The sequence below is a fragment of the Nanorana parkeri genome, unplaced genomic scaffold (genome assembly GCF_000935625.1).
Source record: "Nanorana parkeri isolate BGI_ZX_2015 unplaced genomic scaffold, ASM93562v1 scaffold2344, whole genome shotgun sequence".
In the NCBI taxonomy this organism is placed as follows: domain Eukaryota; kingdom Metazoa; phylum Chordata; class Amphibia; order Anura; family Dicroglossidae; genus Nanorana; species Nanorana parkeri.
The window spans coordinates 71,111-89,297 of NW_017308612.1; the positions used below are offsets into that span (position 1 = coordinate 71,111).

The window sequence follows — 18,187 nt, forward strand, 5'->3', positions numbered from 1 at the left end:
TGGGGGAGGAGTCTATGGGCATAGATGAGGTGGTGTGTACATTGGGGGAGGGTGCTCTCCCCCGGGGGGAGGAGTCTATGGGCATAGATGAGGTGGTGTGTACATTGGGGGAGGAGTCTATGGGCATAGATGAGGTGGTGTGTAAAAAGGTGTCTAGATTCCACCCATAGATCATGCTGGGAGGGAACACACTACAGAGGTGTATACTTGTTCGTGGTGTGTTTATAAGGTTAGTAAATCAACCCCAAAGAGTTTGTCTTGATATTTGTACATCTTTGTGTTATTATGTTAAATTTAGCAACGTTGAAACATTGGGGGTAATTAATCAACACTGGAGCAGACCACATCTGGAACAGTTGCCCATGGCAACCAATCAGCATCTCTCTTCAGTTTGCCCAGGTTAAGACTTGAAAATGAGACAGAGAAGCTGATTGGTTGCAGTGCAAATCTGCTCCAGATTTTGTCTGCTCCAGTTTTGATAAATTCCCCCCGTTGTGTCTTTTTATGCTGCAACAAATAATAAACAATGCACAAAACTCATTTACATTTTACATAAAGTGTATTTCCACTTTCACAGCCAAACTGGGATAACACCTCTGTTATATGTGTTACATGTCTTCATTCACATTGCATAAGCCACAATAAATGCTTCTTGCAGTTTAAATTGTTTTTACCTGGGTCAGAGTTACTCATAGACTTCTTAAGGGTTCACATTTTAATTTGTTTCTCCTTCTTTGTAATGTTAGAAGGGGGTAGCTAACCCTGTCTGTACTGTGCTGGCTCGTTTCATTATAATTTGTACAGTAGATTTGAACACTGTCTGTCCCAAAAAAAGACTTAAATAAATACAACCCTGGCTTCTGCATTGTATGTTAATGAAGTTAATGAGAGAAGCACAATCCACACATTTCAGGCCCAAGTCACTGTGAAGGTGCTCAGGAAAACATGGATTCAGCCATTATTCCTGCTGCATCAAAACACCTAACAGGTAAGAAATATGCTTTTAAAAATATGTTTTCTGTATGCTGCGTGAATGGGAAAACAGAACAAACATACAGAGGGGTTTTCTCAAATGTGACTGCAAAAGTGGAAATAAACTTATAGTGTTGGACAAGCCAAATGTTTGTTTCGGTTTTGGATGTTGTGGAGAAGTCTAAGAACTCCTGTCAGGTTGTTGCTGCAATCCATTTATCTGTTACAGAGACTTAGGGGTTGATTTACTAACCTTATAAACACACCACGAACGTGTATACACCTCTGTAGTGTGTTCCCTCCCAGCATGATCTATGGGTGGAATCTAAACACCTTTGTAGTGTGTACACACCCAGCAGGTGTGTTGTGCAAAGCCCTGAATGAATTACAAGGTGATGTTGTGTAAATTAGCTCTACGTTGTGTTGCTTGCGTTGATGAATGCAGGAATGTAAATGCATGAGCTAACCATTTTTCTCTAAACTGTGAAGCAGCATTATATATGCATCATGTGCATGATTTTTCCATATATGGCATTAGTGGAAATATGCTTTTAGAGACTTTTTGGTTGATAAATACGTTTTGCTGTGTGAAAATCACACACACCTGGTGTGTGTGTGTGTTTAGGTTAGTAAATCACCCCCTTACTCTCATTTCTGTCCCAGTGACCATGGATTTACCATACTAAAGGTGAGACAAATTCTGCAATAGGGACACAGACAGAAATTCAAGTGAGACCGAGGACTGACCCCCCTCACCTTCTCAACTAAAAAGAGGTAAAACGTTCTTCTGTGCTGCAGAGTTTCCCACACTTAGAGGTGTACTTGTAAAACATTTGCAGAGCCTTTCATCCAGCAAACTCCGGGGATTTTATGTTTTCTTTTCAAGTCAAATATCATATCACAAATATACCACAATATGGCCACTAGATAAAGTTGTGAGGAAAATGACTTCATTCCTCTGCTCCTCACATCCATTCAGGGAAGAACATATGCTAATAAAGATCATTTTTGCCTCTATTCTCACAGAGAAAACAGACATGGAGTTTGTATGATTACTTTTTTTAAGAAAGCCCCCCCCCCCCTCACTGTCAGTAATGTATCCTCAGATAACAGTAAAAGCAGTCAGGGTGCTAACTTTTCCCTTCTCTATACAAAAATAAGAAACAGATCATTGTGTTTGGACATACACTCTAAAAGGTGACATTAGGATTCCTGGATTGCATGTTTAGGTTCTGTAAATGCTATTACAGGTCAGGAATCAGGAGCCTTTATCTCAGTGTCCTGTATAAGTATATGTCTTGTTTCAAGTAACAGCCGGCCCCTGAGATCAGAAACAGTAGAAGATATTCTTATCTACAGACTGAATATTGTCCTGTGTAGTAATTATTGTATTTTACATCAAATTCTTTAAATCTAATTTAGGGTCCTGTTATTATGGCCGGGACTCCCAGAACTACAACACCTATGAAAATAAAAAGTCAGATTATTATTTCTGATGCTGCAGCACACACTGACTTCTCTCCATCTCGGTGATTTGATCAATGTCGGAGATTTCTGATCATGTTTTTGAATATTTGGCATTGCTGATAGAAGTCCGAAACTGGTTCATGTTCTCTACACCAAAGCACAACATTTTGATATTTTGTTGCAGAATTTGTATATTTGGTACTTTAGATTGCCTAGAAGTCCTACAACATATTGAAGAGGAGAATTGTGTTTTCTGTATTAATCTCATAAATGAAAAGTATGAATGAAAATATTGCAATGGGGAATCAGACAATTCTGAATGAATTATTCCTCTCTGGACTGTCCGATATTCCGGCTCTTCAGCTCCCTCTCTTCCTCTTCTTCCTTCTCATCTACCTTCTGACATTAATCTGGAATTTGCTGATCATCTCCCTCATAGTCAGTGACTCTCACCTCCACACCCCTATGTATTTCTTCCTTGGGAACCTGGCCAGTTTGGACCTCTGTTTTTCCTCCATCACCGTCCCACAAATGTTATTTGACCTTCTCACCCAGAGAAGAAAGATTACTATAACGGCTTGTATGACCCAAGTCTTCTTCTTTATATTCTTTGCATCCTCTGAGTCTTTTCTGTTGGCTGTCATGTCCTATGATCGATATACAGCCATTTGTCAGCCATTACATTACATACAGATTATGAACTGGAAAGTGTGTCTAACCTTGGCGTCCATTGTGTGGTGTCTCGGTTCTTCCTATTCTTTAGTTCACACACTTTGTGCATTGAAACTAACATTCTGTGAGTCAGCTATTGTACAAAGTTTCTTCTGTGACCTTCCTCAGTTGTTACAGATCTCCTGCAGTGACATCTACATCAACATTCTGCTCATCTTTGTCTTGGGAGGCTTCCTTGTAGCTGGTTCTCTAACACTGACCATCCTGCCCTATGTCTATATATTCAAAACTGTCCTGAAAATACAAGTTAAAGGTAAAAGGAGTAAAGTTTTCTCTACGTGTTCCTCTCACCTGACAGTGGTCTTCATATTTTATTTCTCAGGTTCTTTTGATTATTTTCGCCCCGACACTAATAATCACTATGCCGCTGACAAAGTGTTACCTGTGTTTTACACCGTGATTGTTCCTCTCCTCAACCCTCTGATATACAGTCTGAGGAACCAGGATTCCAGAAAAGCATTTAAAGTGTTTTTAATGAATTTTTTCCAAACAAAATACAGAAATCATCTTAGCTAAACCCTGATTTGTAGTTCTTTTGATTATTTTCGCCCCGGCACTAATAATCACTATGCCGCTGACAAAGTGTTACCTGTGTTTTACACCGTGATTGTTCCTCTCCTCAACCCTCTGATATACAGTCTGAGGAACCAGGATTCCAGAAAAGCATTTAAAGTGTTTTTAATGAATTTTTTCCAAACAAAATACAGAAATCATCTTAGCTAAACCCTGATTTGTAGATCTTAGGAAGACATATCAGCACTTTCTCCATTGGGGAGATATCCCTTCACCCCCCAAAACATGACAGGAAGTAAGAATTAATTTCTCCAAAGTGATAAGAAGTCCACTCTATGACAGTAGCCACTGAAGTTCCTATGTTTTGATTTCTCCTTACTTCTTTCTTCCAGTGTTCTTATTCTGGTGTCAGCTATATAACATTTTTGATTTCCAATCGCTCTTTTGATCAAGAAAACAATAAACGTGCCCTGGGCATCGCAGTTTCGGTCCTGAAATCTTAGGACTGAACAGCTGCATGTTCAAAAGCACTTAATTGAATAGTTATAAAGTTAGTTTTTACATCCCCCCACCGCTTCCACCCACTAACTCATTCACTGCCCAGGACATTGCCATTCATTTCAAAAACAAGATAGATGCAATTTAGCGGGTGAGGGTAGCCGGGGTTCAATATAGACTTGAAAAACGTAATGCAAATAAAGCATTAGTGCCAGATAACCTGCACCCCAAGGTACTTAAAGAACTCAGCCAGGTTATAGCGAGAAGATTATTCCTCATTTTCAAGGACTCCTTAATGACTGGCAGGGTACCAAGTAACTGGCAGAAAGCTACGGTAGTACCGATATTAAAAAAAGGGTCAAAATACCAACCTGGGAACTACAGACCGATCAGTCTAACATCAATAGTATGCAAACTAATTAGCACGGATTTAGGAGTCAGACCAACGTACTGACATTCTATGAAGAGGTGAGTAGAGATCTGGAAGGAGGGAGGTCGGTGGATGTGTTGTATCTGGATGGAGGGAGGTCGGTGGATGTGGTGTATCTGGATGGAGGGAGGTCGGTGGATGTGGTGTATCTGGATGGAGGGAGGCCGGTGGATGTGTTGTATCTGGATGGAGGGAGGTCGGTGGATGTGGTGTATCTGGATGGAGGGAGGCCGGTGGATGTGGTGTATCTGGATGGAGGGAGGCAGGTGGATGTGGTGTGTCTGAATGCAGGGAGGCCGGTGGATGTGGTATATCTGGATGGAGGGAGGCCGGTGGATGTGGTGTATCTCGATTTTGCCAAAGCTTTTGACACAGTACCACATAAACACTTACTACACAAGCTGAGGTCTATGGGCATAGAATAAATGTTGTCTACATGGATAGAAAACTGACTACCGTAACATGTCCAGAGAGTATCGATAAATGGCTCTTTTTTAGATTGGTCTAGGGTCGGGAGTGGTGTGCCACGGGGTTCTGTGCTGGGCCCCATACTATTTAACCTATTTAATAACGATATCGGGGGAGGGTGTGAATAACCATGTATCCTTGTTTGCTGATGATACTAAAATTGGGAGGGTAATAGACTAGGGATTAGACACTATAACACTGGATAAAATAGGGGAGGGGCACCTATATGGTAGATGAGGTTTCATGTTGATGTAAAGTTATGCACTTTGCGGTTCAAATAGGCAACAACAATACACATTAATGGGAACTCCACAAAGGAAGTCAGAAATACTGTAGAGACAAAGCTATATTTTGCCACTTTACAGATCACTAGTTTGGCCTCATCTGGAGTATGCGGTCCAGTTTTGGTCTCCAATCCACAGAAGGATGCCCTGGAGCTGGAGAGAGTCCAGAGAAGGGCAACAAAACTAATGAAGGGGATGGAGGACCTAAGCTATGAGACAAGGTTACTAAATTTAAACATGTTCACGCTGGAAGTGAGGCGATCAAGGGGTGGACATGATTTTGATGTACAAGACGTTCAATGGATCAACATCAGCAATAAACTTATTACAGTAAACTCCATAACAAGGACTAGAGGCCACCACCTAAAAATGGTGGAGAAAAGATTTAACCACAAGGGGTTAAAGGGGTTTATCTCTAACCCCATCTTAAAGTATCACCCTAATCATCCACTTTGCTCCTCCCAAGACCTCAGCGCTCTCAAGATCTTTTGTCCACTCCTCCCATGCTCGCCTCCAGGACTTCTCTATAGTCTCTCCCATCCTCTGGAACTTCCTACCAAAACCTATCCATCTATCTCCGACTCTACCTGCCTTTAGGCAAACCCTGAAAACTCTTCTCTTCAGAAAAGCCGATCCCACCTCAAACTGACCACTGAACTATCACTTTCTTATAGAACTCATTTCAACACAGCTTCCACCCTTTGTATTGCTTGCCTTGAAGACTGTAAGCTCTAATTGGCAGGGCCCTCGTAACCATCTTATCTTGAATTGTATTGTAACTGTCATGTCCTTATATTGTAATGCTCTGCACAAACTGTTGGCGCTCTATAAATCCTGAATAATAATAATAATAATAAATATAGAATTACATGTGTGAACCATTAAAGTCAGTGAGGGACAAGGGGGAACAGCGCGAAGAACCCCACCCCCCACATCCCTCACCACGTTGCACATTACTCTTGGACAAATGTTGAGGTACAAGGACCAATTCCCCACCATGTTGTGCCTAAAAAAGGAGGTAAAGCTACGGGGCAATCTGGAAGCCCCCTTTATTGGGGTCACTAGATATCTGCCCCTATACTCATGGGAATAAGTACAAGGGTACATTCATAAGATAACAGATTTAATTTATTTGTTTTGGCTGATTTTCGGACTCTTCGACTGAACTGCTGAGGAATCGAACACAAATGTTTTAAAACAATATTGTCCATGGCATTGGTTACTAAGAGAAATACCCACAGGAGAGACCGCCCCTGCTGAAGAAGGTTGGCTCAGTCTTCAGTCAGGTTACATGTCTGATAGTCATGGCCTGTTCTCTTTCAGGTCCTCTAACCTTATAAAGGGTTTATAAACAAGAATGTGTGAAAGACGATGAGAAACTCTAAGCTGTTCTGCTACAATGAGCTTGTATTGTTATAGCTAAAGACAAAGGTTGTAAGTAGAGGAGGAAATGGTGCGCACCAAATGGTTTTCCAGCCCCTTCATCAGGCAAACACGGGTTGCCTAATGAAGGTGCCATGTGCCCTGAAACATTGCTTACACTGTGATAAATAAGAAGCCCCATCTTGATCATATTATGTGCATGTTGTTACTTTTATTAATAAAACTATTTTATATTACACAGTGCTGTCTCATCTTCCTTTCATGTCCAGAATAGCTTATTCCCTGTATGACTCAGTCTAAATCTTCTAACATTCTACTAAGAGGTAAGTAGAGATCTGGATGGAGGGAGGTCGGTGGATCTGGTGTGCCTGGATGGAGGGAGTCCGGTGGATGTGGTATATCATGTGGTGTGCCTGGATGGAGGGAGGCCGGTGGATGTGGTGTACCTGGATGGATGGAGGGAGGTCGGTGGATCTGGTATATCTGGATGGAGGGAGGCGGGTGGATGTGGTGTACCTGGATAGAGGGAGGCAGGTGGATGTGGTATATCTGGATGGAGGGAGGCCGGTAGATGTGGTATATCTGGATGGAGGGAAGTCGGTGCATGTGGTGTGCCTGGATGGAGGGAGTCCGGTGGATGTGGTATATCTGGATGGAGGGAGTCCGGTGGATGTGGTATATCTGGATGGAGGGAGGCCGGTGGATGTGGTGTACCTGGATGGAGGGAGGCCGGTGGATGTCGTGTACCTGGATGGATGGAGGGAGGTCGGTGGATGTGGTGTATCTGGATGGAGGGAGGCTGGTGGATGTGGGATATCTGGATGGAGGGAGGCTGGTGGATGTGGGATATCTGGATGGAGGGAGGCTGGTGGATGTGGGATATCTGGATGGAGGGAGGCTGGTGGATGTGGGATATCTGGATGGAGGGAGGCTGGTGGATGTGGGATATCTGGATGGAGGGAGGCTGGTGGATGTGGGATATCTGGATGGAGGGAGGCTGGTGGATGTGGGATATCTGGATGGAGGGAGGCTGGTGGATGTGGGATATCTGGATGGAGGGAGGCTGGTGGATGTGGGATATCTGGATGGAGGGAGGCTGGTGGATGTGGGATATCTGGATGGAGGGAGGCTGGTGGATGTGGGATATCTGGATGGAGGGAGGCTGGTGGATGTGGGATATCTGGATGGAGGGAGGCTGGTGGATGTGGGATATCTGGATGGAGGGAGGCTGGTGGATGTGGGATATCTGGATGGAGGGAGGCTGGTGGATGTGGGATATCTGGATGGAGGGAGGCCGGTAGATGTGGTATATCTGGATGGAGGGAGGCCGTTAGATGTGGTATTTCTGGATGGAGGGAAGTTGGTGGATGTGGTGTATCTGGATGGAGGGAGGCCAGTAGATGTGGTATATCTGGATGGAGGGAAGTTGGTGGATGTGGTGTATCTGGATGGAGGGAGGCTGGTGGATGTGGTATATCTGGATGGAGTGAGGTCGGTGGATGTGGTATATCTGGATGGAGGGAGGCCGGTGGATGTGATGTATCTGGATGGAGGGAGGTTGGTGGATGTGGTATATCTGGATTTTTCGAAAGCGTTTGGCACAGTGCCACATAAACACTTACTACACAAGCTGAGGGCTATGGGCATAGAAGGAATGGTGAGTACATAGATAGAGAATTGGCTACGGGAACGTGTCCAGAGAGTATCTATGAATGGCTCCTTCTCAGACTGGTCAAGTGTCATGAGTGGTGTGTCTCAGGGTTCTGTGCTGGGCCCCATACTATTCAACCTGTTTATTAACCATATCGGGGGAGGGAGTGAATAGCCAGGTTTCCGTGTTTGCTGATGATACTAAAATCCGGAGGGTAATAGACACAGACTTAGACACTATAACATTACAGGAGGACCCGGATAAAATAGGGGAGTGGTCAACTACATGGCAGATGAGGTTTAATGTGGATAAATGTAAAGTGATGCACTTTGGGGTTAAAAACAGGCAAGGGGAATACACATTAATGGGAACTCCACTAGGGAAGTCACAAATGGAAAAGGATCTGGAGATCATGTAGACCACAGATTGAACAGTAGCTTGCTATGCCAGGCTGAGGAACACAATGCCAGGCTGCGGCACACAATGCTAGGCTGCGGCACACAATGCCAGGCTGCGGCACACAATGCCAGGCTGCGGCACACAATGTTAGGCTGGGGGCACACAATGCCAGGCTGGGGCACACAATGCCAGGCTGCGGCACACAATGCCAGGCTGGGGCACACAATGCCAGGCTGGGGCACACAATGCCAGGCTGAGGCACACAATGCCAGGCTGGGGCACACAATGCCAGGCTGAGGCTCACAATCCCAGGCTGCGGCACACAATGCCACGCTGCGTCACACAATGTCAGGCTGCGGCACACAATGCCAGGCTGCTGCAAACAAAGTGAGCAAAGTTCTGTCCTGTATTAAAAAGGGAATGTACTGTAGAGAGAAATCTATAATTTTGCCACTTTATAGATCGCTGGTTCAGCCTCATCTGGAGTATGAGGTCCAATTTTGGTCACCAATCCAGAGAAGGGCAACTAAACTAATTAAGGGGATGGAGGATCAAAGCTATGAGACAAGGCTACTAAATTTAAACTGTTCACGCTGGAGGTGAGGAGATTAAGGGGGGACATGATTTTGATGTACGAGATGTTAAATGGTGATATCAACATCAGCAATAAACTTTTACAGTAAACTCCATTAAACTCCAACAAGGACTGGAGGCCACCACCTAAAACTGGTGGAGAAAAGATTTAACCACAAAGGGGTTAAAGGGGTTTATTGCTAACCCCATCTTAAAGTATCACCCTAATCATCCTCTTTGCTCCTCCGAAGACCTCTCGCTCTCAATATCTTTTGTCAACTCCTCCCATGCTCACCTCCAGGACTTCTCTATAGTCTCTCCCATCCTCTGGAACCCCCTACACAACCAGTCCATCTAACAGTAATAAACTTTTTATGGTTAACATCATAACAAGGACTAGAGGCCACCACCTAAAATTGGTGGAGAAAAGATTTCAGCACAAGGGGCGTAGGGGCTTCTTCTTAGTTAGAGCGGTGAGGGTCTGGATGATAAAATGTATTTGGACAATTTCCTCAGAGACCGGAACATACAGGGGTACAGGTATCCTTAAAAACAAGATCACACAGGGACTCGTACACTTACAAACACATGCAGAATCACATACATACACGCAATAGGTCATACTTAATGTAATAAAGATTTGCACATGATACAAAGAGTTTGTATTGATATTTGTACATCTTTGTGTTAAATTTAGCAACATTGAAACTTTATCTCAGTGTCCTGTATAAGTATATGTCTTGTTTGAAGTCTCAACCGCCCCTTGAGATCAAAAACAGTAGAAGATGTTCTTATCTACAGACTGGATATTGTCCTGTGTAGTAATTATTTTATTTTACATCAAATTTTTGTAATCTAATTTAGGGTCCTGTTATTACGGCCGGGACTCCCAGAACTACAACACCAATGAAAATGAAAAGTCAGATTATTATTTCTGATGCGGCAGCACACACTGACTTCTCTCTCCATCTCGGTGATTTGATGAATGTCGGAGATTTCTGATCATGTTGTTTAATATTTGGCATTGCTGATAGAAATTAGAAACTGGTTCATGTTTTCTACACCAAAACACAACATTTTGATATTTTTTAATTTGTATATTTGATACTTTAGATTGCCATACATCAAGTCCTACAACATACTGAAGAGGTGAATTGTGTTTTCTGTATTAATCTCATAAATGAAAAGTATGAATGAGAATATTACAATGGGGAATCAGACAATTCTGAATGAATTATTTCTCTCTGGACTGTCCGATATTCCGGCTCTTCAGCTCCCTCTCTTCCTCTTCTTCCTTCTCATCTACCTTCTGACATTAATCTGGAATTTGCTGATCATCTCCCTCATAGTCAGTGACTCTCACCTCCACACCCCTATGTATTTCTTTCTTGGGAACATGGCCAGTCTGGACCTCTGTTTTTCCTCAGTCACTGTCCCACGAATGTTATTTGACCTTCACACTCAGAGAAGAAAGATTACTATAACGGCTTGTATATCCCAAGTCTTCTTCTTTATATTCTTTGCAGCCTCTGAGTCTGTTCTGTTGGCTGTCATGTCCTATGATCGATATACAGCCATTTGTCAGCCATTACATTACACACAGATTATGAGTTGGAAAGTGTGTGTACAGTTGGCGTCCATTGTGTGGTGTTTCGGTTCTTCCTATTCTTTAGTTCACACACTTTGTGCTTTTAATTTAACATTCTGTGAATCAGATATTGTAGAAAGTTTCTTCTGTGACCTTCCTCAGTTGTTACAGATCTCCTGCAGTGACATCTTCATCAACATTCTGCTCATCTTTGTCTTGGGATGCTTCCTTGTAGCTGGTTCCCTAACACTGACCATCCTGTCCTATGTCTATATATTCAAAGCTGTCCTGAAAATACAAGTTAAAGATAATAGGAGTAAAGTTTTCTCTACGTGTTCCTCTCACCTGACAGTGGTCTTCATATTTTATTTCTCAGGTTCTTTTGATTTTTTTCGCCCCGGAACTAATAATCACTATGCCGCTGACAAAGTGTTACCTGTCTTTTACACCGTGATTGTTCCTCTCCTCAACCCTCTGATATACAGTCTGAGGAACCAGGATTTCAGAAAAGCATTTAAAGTGTTTTTTTATGAATTTCTTCCAAACAAAATACAGAATCCATCTTAGCTAAACCCTGATTTGTAGATCTTAGAAAGACATAGAAGTACTTTCTCCATTGGGGAGATATCCCTTCACCCCCCAAAACATGACAGGAAGTAAGAATTCATTTCTCCAAAGTGATAGGAAGTCCCCTCTATGACAGTAGCCACTGAAGTTCCTATATTTTGATTTCTCCTTACTTCTCTCTTTCAGTGTTCTTATTCTGGTGTCAGCTATATAAAATTTTTGATTTCCAATCGCTCTTTTGATCAAGAAAACAATAAACGTGCCCTGGGCATCGCAGATTCGGTCCTGAAATCTTAGGACTGAACACCTGCATTTCAAAATCACTTAATTGAATAGTTATAAAGTTAATTTTAAAATTTTTTCCCCCCCACCGCTTCCTGCCACTAACTCATTCACTGCCCAGGACATTGCCAAGATAGATGCAATTTAGTGGGTGACGGTAGCCGAGGTTCAACATAGAATTGAAAAACGTAATGCAAATAAAGCATTAGGACCAGGTAACTTGCACCCCAAGGTACTTAAAGAACTCAGCCAGGTTATAGCGAGACCATTATTCCTCAAGGACTCCTTAATGAGTGGTAGAGTACCAAGTAACTGGCAGAAAGCTACGGTAGTACCGATATTAAAAAAAGGGTCAAAATACCAACCTGGGAACTACAGACCGATCAGTCTAACATCAATAGTATGCAAACTGTTAGAGGGGATGATAAAGGACTATTTAGTAGAGTTTGTTCATGAAAATGGTATAATAAATGATAATCAGCACGGATTTAGGAGGGATCGTTCTTGTCAGACCAACCTACTGACATTCTATGAAGAGGTGAGTAGAGATCTGGATGGAGGGAGGTCGGTGGATGTGGTGTATCTGGATGGAGGGAGGTCGGTGGATGTGGTGTGCCTGGATGGAGGGAGGTCATTGGATGTGGTATATCTGGATGGAGGGAGGCCGGTGGATGTGGTATATCTGGATGGAGGGAGGTTGGTGGATGTGGTATATCTGGATGGAGGGAGGTTGGTGGATGTGGTATATCTGGATGTTGCCAAAGCTTATGTACCACTTAAACGCTTACTACACAAGCTGAGGTCTAATGGCATAGTTTAAATGTTGTGTACATGGATAAAGAACTGGCTACAGAAACATGTCCAGAAAGTATCGATAAATTGCTCCTTTTTAGATTGGTCTAGGGTCGAGAGTGTTGTCCCCCAGGGTTCTGTGCTGGGCCCCATATTATTTAACCTGTTTATTAACTATATCGGGGGAGGGTGTGAATAACCATGTATCCGTGTTTGCTGATGATACTAAAATTGGGAGGGTAATAGACTAGGGATTAGACACTATAACACTGGAACAAATAGGGGAGGGGCAACTATATGGCAGATGAGGTTTAATGTTGATGTAAAGTAATGAACTTTGCGGTTAAAATAGGCAACAACAATACACATTAATGGGAACTCCACTAGGGAAGTCAGAAATACTGTAGAGACAAAGCTATATTTTGCCACTTTACAGATCACTAGTTTGGCCTCATCTGGAGTATGTGGTCCAGTTTTGGTCTCCAATTCATAGAAAGGATGTCCTGGAGCTGGATAGAGTCCAGAGAAGGGCAACTAAACTAATGAAGGGGATGGAGGACCTAAGCTATGAGACAAGGTTACTAAATTTAAACATGTTCACGCTGGAAGTGAGGTGATTAAGGAGGGGACATGATTTTGATGTACAAGACTTTCAATTGTGATATCAACATCAGCAATAAACTTATTACAGTAAACTCCATAACAAGGACTAGAGGCCACCACCTAAAACTGGTGGAGAAAAGATTTAACCACAAGGGGTTAAAGGGGTTTATCTCTAACTCCATCTTAAAGTATCACCCTATCACCCTAATCATCCCCTCTGCTCCTCCCAGGACCTCCCGCTCTCAACTCCTCCCATGCTCGCCTCCAGCACTTCTTTATACTCTCCCCCATCCTCTGGAACTCCCTACCCAACCAGTCCATCTATCTCCGACTCTATCTGCCTTTAGGCAATCCCTGAAAACTCATCTCTTCAGAAAAGCCGACCCCACCTCAACCTGACCACTGAACTATCACTTTCTTAAAGTACTCATTTCCACACTGCTTCCACCCTTTGTATTGCTTGCCCCTCCCTAGTAGACTGTAAGCTCTCATGGGCAAGGCCCGTGTAACCGTCTTATCTTGAATTGTATTGTAACTGTCATCTCCTTATATTGTAAAGCTCTGCGCAAACTGTTGGCGCTCTATAAATCCTGAATAATAATAATAATAAATATATAATTACATGTGTGAACCTTTAAAGTCAGTGAGGGGTTCATTTATATTGTTACATTATAAACCAGTACACCTGTTTTTTAGCTCCACAATGTGTTTTTACTAAAATGACAAAGTAAAAGACATGGGATTCCCCTTTATACTCCAACAGGAGGAAATGGTTCACACCAAATGGTTTTCCAGCCCCTTCATCAGGCAAACACGGGTTGCCTAATGAAGGTGCCATGTGCCCTGACACATTGCTTACACTGTGATAAATAAGAAGCTCCATCTTGATCATATTATGTGAATGTTGTAGAAAAAAAAACATGTCTATTAACTGTCTCTACAAACCTCCTGCAAGCGCATTTTCTATTACTATTATTTTAATAAAACCCTTTTATACTACACTGGGTCAGTGCTACCTCCTCCTCCTTTCATGTCCAGAACAGGTTATTCATTGAATGACTCAATCTAAGAGGTCTATTCACGAAGCTGCCGAATGATCTGGCCGCAACTTCGGCCGATCCTTCGGCTAGCTTCGACCCCACAATAGCCCGTACAGCTCCCGATCATGGCCGAGCGGCTCAGCCGAGCCTGAAAGCCGAAGCCGAAGCCATTGGCCGGCCGACATAAGATCACGGCTGGCTCCGGCCACTTGCAGTGAGATCAGTGTCCCTGGTGACCTGCTAACCAGGGACACTGTTCTCCAAACAGCTAACTCTCCCTGGCTCCCAAAGCATTGTAAACTAGCATTGTACCTGCCCTCTGCTGCAGTTCCCCATCAGGTCCATCAGCAGAGGACGGGTACAATGCTAGTTTACTATTGGCTATTGCAAATTGAAATAGCCAATAGTAATGTCCCAATGCTTTTCAATGTGAATTTTTTTTTTTTCCTATTCTGACATCGATCGTGTCAGAATAAAGAAAAAAAAGACACTGCAGTGTTTCTCTCCTGGGCGGCCGGGAGCGGGGGGCTCCCAGAGCGCCCGGGAGAGTTTTTTTTTTCGTTTTTTTTTTAGGACAGGCGTGATGATCTCACTAACGACCTGGCAGATCAAACGAAGGAGATGGACACTCTCAGAGACTATAATAAAATCATTTTATCCAAACTAGAGGATATGGAAAATAGGTCCCGCCGATCGAACTTGCGGATTCGCGGCCTACCAGAGCATACCACGGACCTCTTTTGATCAGATTTCGCCGTTCAGCCAACTTCGTATGCCACTCGGTAGTTCGGGACCCCGAGGCAGATATTTAATACTTACGGGACTCCTGCATGACTCTGAAGTCACCCTGGTCTCTTACTATGCCCCCAACACAGACCAACTTTCTTTTTTCTCAGACCTTTTGGGTAGAATACAAACCAACAGCGCAGGCTCGCTTATCATGTGTGGAGACTCTAACTTGGTTCTCCTCCCCCATAAAGATCCATAGATTCTCCAACTTACTTGACCTCAGCGAAAACATTCCGTGACCTCATCTCTAACCATGCACTAGTTGACTGCTGGAGAGAGGTGAACCCCCCCACAAAGTGGATTTCACACACTACTCTCACCCACATGATGTCTTCTCCAGAATAGACCACATTCTCCTTTCCCACTCCCTAGTTCCATCAATCATACAATCGAGACTCCTCCCCATCCCGTGGTCTGACCACTCTGCAGTTACTCTGCTCCTATCGAGTATTTCTCCTCCAAACAAACCCTTCAATTGGACCTTGAATGACTCCCTACTTTCTGACCCCGTAATTAAAAGTACCGTGGCGTCCTGCCTATCCGACTATATAGTCCACAATCGAAACCCAGACATTTCCCCAACGTTACTCTGGGAAGCACACAAACCGGTGCTCAGAGGTAAACTCATTCAATTAGCATCCCACGTGAAGAAGGAAAGACTTCAACGACTCGAGTTCTTGGAACAAGAATTCTACTCTTGTGTCCCGACCTTCACTCAATCCCCTACACCGCCCAACAAGGCTAAACTTGAAACGGCACGACAGGCTCTCAACCTTCTACTGACTGAGCATGCTGCCGAGCAATTGCACCGTACCTCCCACAAATTTTATCTTAAGGGGAATAAAGCGGATACCCTACTAGCTAATAGACTACGGTCCCTTGACCCATCCTATAAGCCCTTCAGGCTTCGCACCCCCTCAGGTACTCACACTAGCAACCCACTTGCCATTCTCGATCTTTTCCATAAACACCTCTCATCCCTATACACAGCACCTGCCACAACGCACGAGGAAGACACCGACAACTTTCTGGAAGGTCTTGCCCTCCCCTCCCTTTTGCCAGAGCAATTAGCGACCCTAGAAGATCCAATCACGGTCCAAGAGGTTCTTTTGGCCATCACCTCACTCTCCAAAGGGAAGAGGCCAGGCCCGGATGGCCTCACTGTGGTCTACTATAATACCTTTAAAGACCAACGTACACCCCTACTAACCGCCTCTTCCAACAGCATTCGATCGGGTGCTACCCTGAATCGTGATTCCCTCTCTGCGTCCATCAGTATGATACCCAAATCAAACACGGATCAATCTGACTGCTCCAATTTCAGACCCATATCTTTATTGAATGTGTATGTGAAATTGCTAGCAAAGGTCTTGGCAAATAGACTGAACTTAGTGATTGGGCAATTAGTGACACAGGATCAAGTCGGCTTTACACCTAGCAGGCAAGCCGGTGACAATGTTCGCTGGCTTACCCTGCTCACACACATTGCCCAAGCACAACGCATCCCTGCTATGCTCTTGTCCTTGGACATCAGGAAAGCTTTCAATACAGTATCATGGCCATATCTCTTTGCTGCTCTTCGGCGTTGGGGATTTGGCCATCACTTTCTCACTTGGATCTCATCGCTCTACAACAAACCCTCGGCACATGTAAAATACTCTGGCTATCGCTCACCGTCGTTTGACATATTGAGGGGCACCAGGCAAGGCTGTCCACTATCTCCATTACTTTTTGCCTTAATCCTGGAACCTCTGGCCTGCAAAATACGTTCCTCCCCTGGGTATAGCCTATGCTGGAACCTCTCATAAGATTTTCCTATTCGCTGACGACGCCCTCCTTACTCTCACTAACCCTATAGTCTCCCTCCCTAACCTCAAGCAGACACTTAACCAATTTGCCTCCATCTCGGGACTTTGCGCCAAGGACTCAAAATCCGTTGCCCTAAACATATCGCTCCCAGCCCCATTAGTGTCTACCCTAAAAACTGATTTTCCATACCGCTGGTCCTCAACCACACTTCCGTATCTCGGTATTAACCTAACGCCTTCGTGTAACACTCTCTATAAAGCTAAATAAATATAAAACTCCCCGCAGTTGCCTCTACTATCTTATTTGCCCAATCCTGACTTCCCTCCGGCTCTCTCCAACCCCTCATGCTTCGCAGTCTGGTCGGACAAAGGTCTCGCGAATATTGGGAAATTACAAACCCCCACGGGCGTGAAACCTTTCCCATGCCTGCGTGAACATTACAATTTACCTCATAAGGAGCTCTTTCGGTATTAAATCTTCAAATTAAAAACTTCACCCTCACCCATATGCACCATTTACCTCCTGCAGGACCCCTTAGCCCCTTCGAACATATTTGCCGGGATAATCCCCATGCACATGGAACCATCTCTATCCTGTGCAACTACCTACTAACACCTCCCACCAACCTGCCCCTTCCTATACTTCCCAATGGGAACGTGATATGGGGTCTCCTCTGGGAGACACTATGTGGCAGCAGTCCTGGCAACACACAAAATCTAGTGCGCGCTGCGTCAGTATGCTGGAGATTAATTACAAAGTGTTAATGCGATGGTACATGGTACCCACGAGAATTGCTAAATTTAAACCACATTCTTCCCCGCTCTGCTTTAGAGGATGCCTAGACCCTGGAAGCTTCTACCACATATGGTGGCAGTGCCCGAAAGTCGCTAGGTATTGGGACAAAGCTTTTCACATACTCTCATCTCTGTTTCAGCAGTCCATGCGTAAGGACCCCACCTTTGCCCTCCTTAATTGTAAGCCAACGGGTCTCCCGACTACCACTTTTTAAATTATGCCTCCATGTACTGACGGCGGCTAAAAGAGAGATAGCCAAATCATGGTTGTCAAGCACGCTCAGCATCTCCAGCCTCAAAAGGCAAGTTAACTGGATAATGTCACATGAGAAGCGGACTGCACAAGTAGAAAACCCCATGCAGAAATTTGAAAAAATATGGTCCCCTTGGATTGAGAAATGTATGCCCAATGACATCCAGCGCCGTCTACTCACTGTGATGAAGATACCTTCTCGCACTAATATACCATTTTGGTTCCCTCCTCCCACAGCCAGACTCTCCCCACCTCTCTCTTCCTACCCCTCTTTTCCCCCATCTACCTATGCTCTCCTTC

The 18,187-nt window shown here is 44.0% G+C and overlaps 2 protein-coding genes across 2 annotated transcripts; both read left to right on the forward strand.

Moving 5' to 3' along the window:
* The first annotated feature begins 2,736 nt into the window (after nt 1–2,736).
* On the forward strand, nt 2,737–4,187 carry LOC108801466 (olfactory receptor 146-like). Its single transcript, XM_018573352.1, has 2 exons — nt 2,737–3,636; nt 4,077–4,187. The coding sequence occupies exons 1-2, from the start codon at nt 2,737–2,739 to the stop codon at nt 4,185–4,187; spliced, it is 1,011 nt and encodes a 336-aa protein (XP_018428854.1).
* Nucleotides 4,188–10,577: 6,390 nt separating this feature from the next.
* Nucleotides 10,578–11,525, forward strand: LOC108801467 (olfactory receptor 146-like). The gene has a single exon (XM_018573353.1). The coding sequence runs from the start codon at nt 10,578–10,580 to the stop codon at nt 11,523–11,525; it is 948 nt and encodes a 315-aa protein (XP_018428855.1).
* Nucleotides 11,526–18,187: the final 6,662 nt, after the last annotated feature.

What these genes read in the sequence shown, in the direction of transcription:
- LOC108801466 (XM_018573352.1), top strand. Translation starts at nt 2,737, where the DNA reads ATGGGGAATCAGACAATTCTGAATGAATTATTCCTCTCTGGACTGTCC. An exon ending in ATTCCAGAAAAGCATTTAAA is followed by an intron (nt 3,637 to 4,076) that starts GTGTTTTTAATG and finishes TCTTTCTTCCAG; the next exon opens with TGTTCTTATTCTGGTGTCAG.
- LOC108801467 (XM_018573353.1), top strand. Translation starts at nt 10,578, where the DNA reads ATGGGGAATCAGACAATTCTGAATGAATTATTTCTCTCTGGACTGTCC.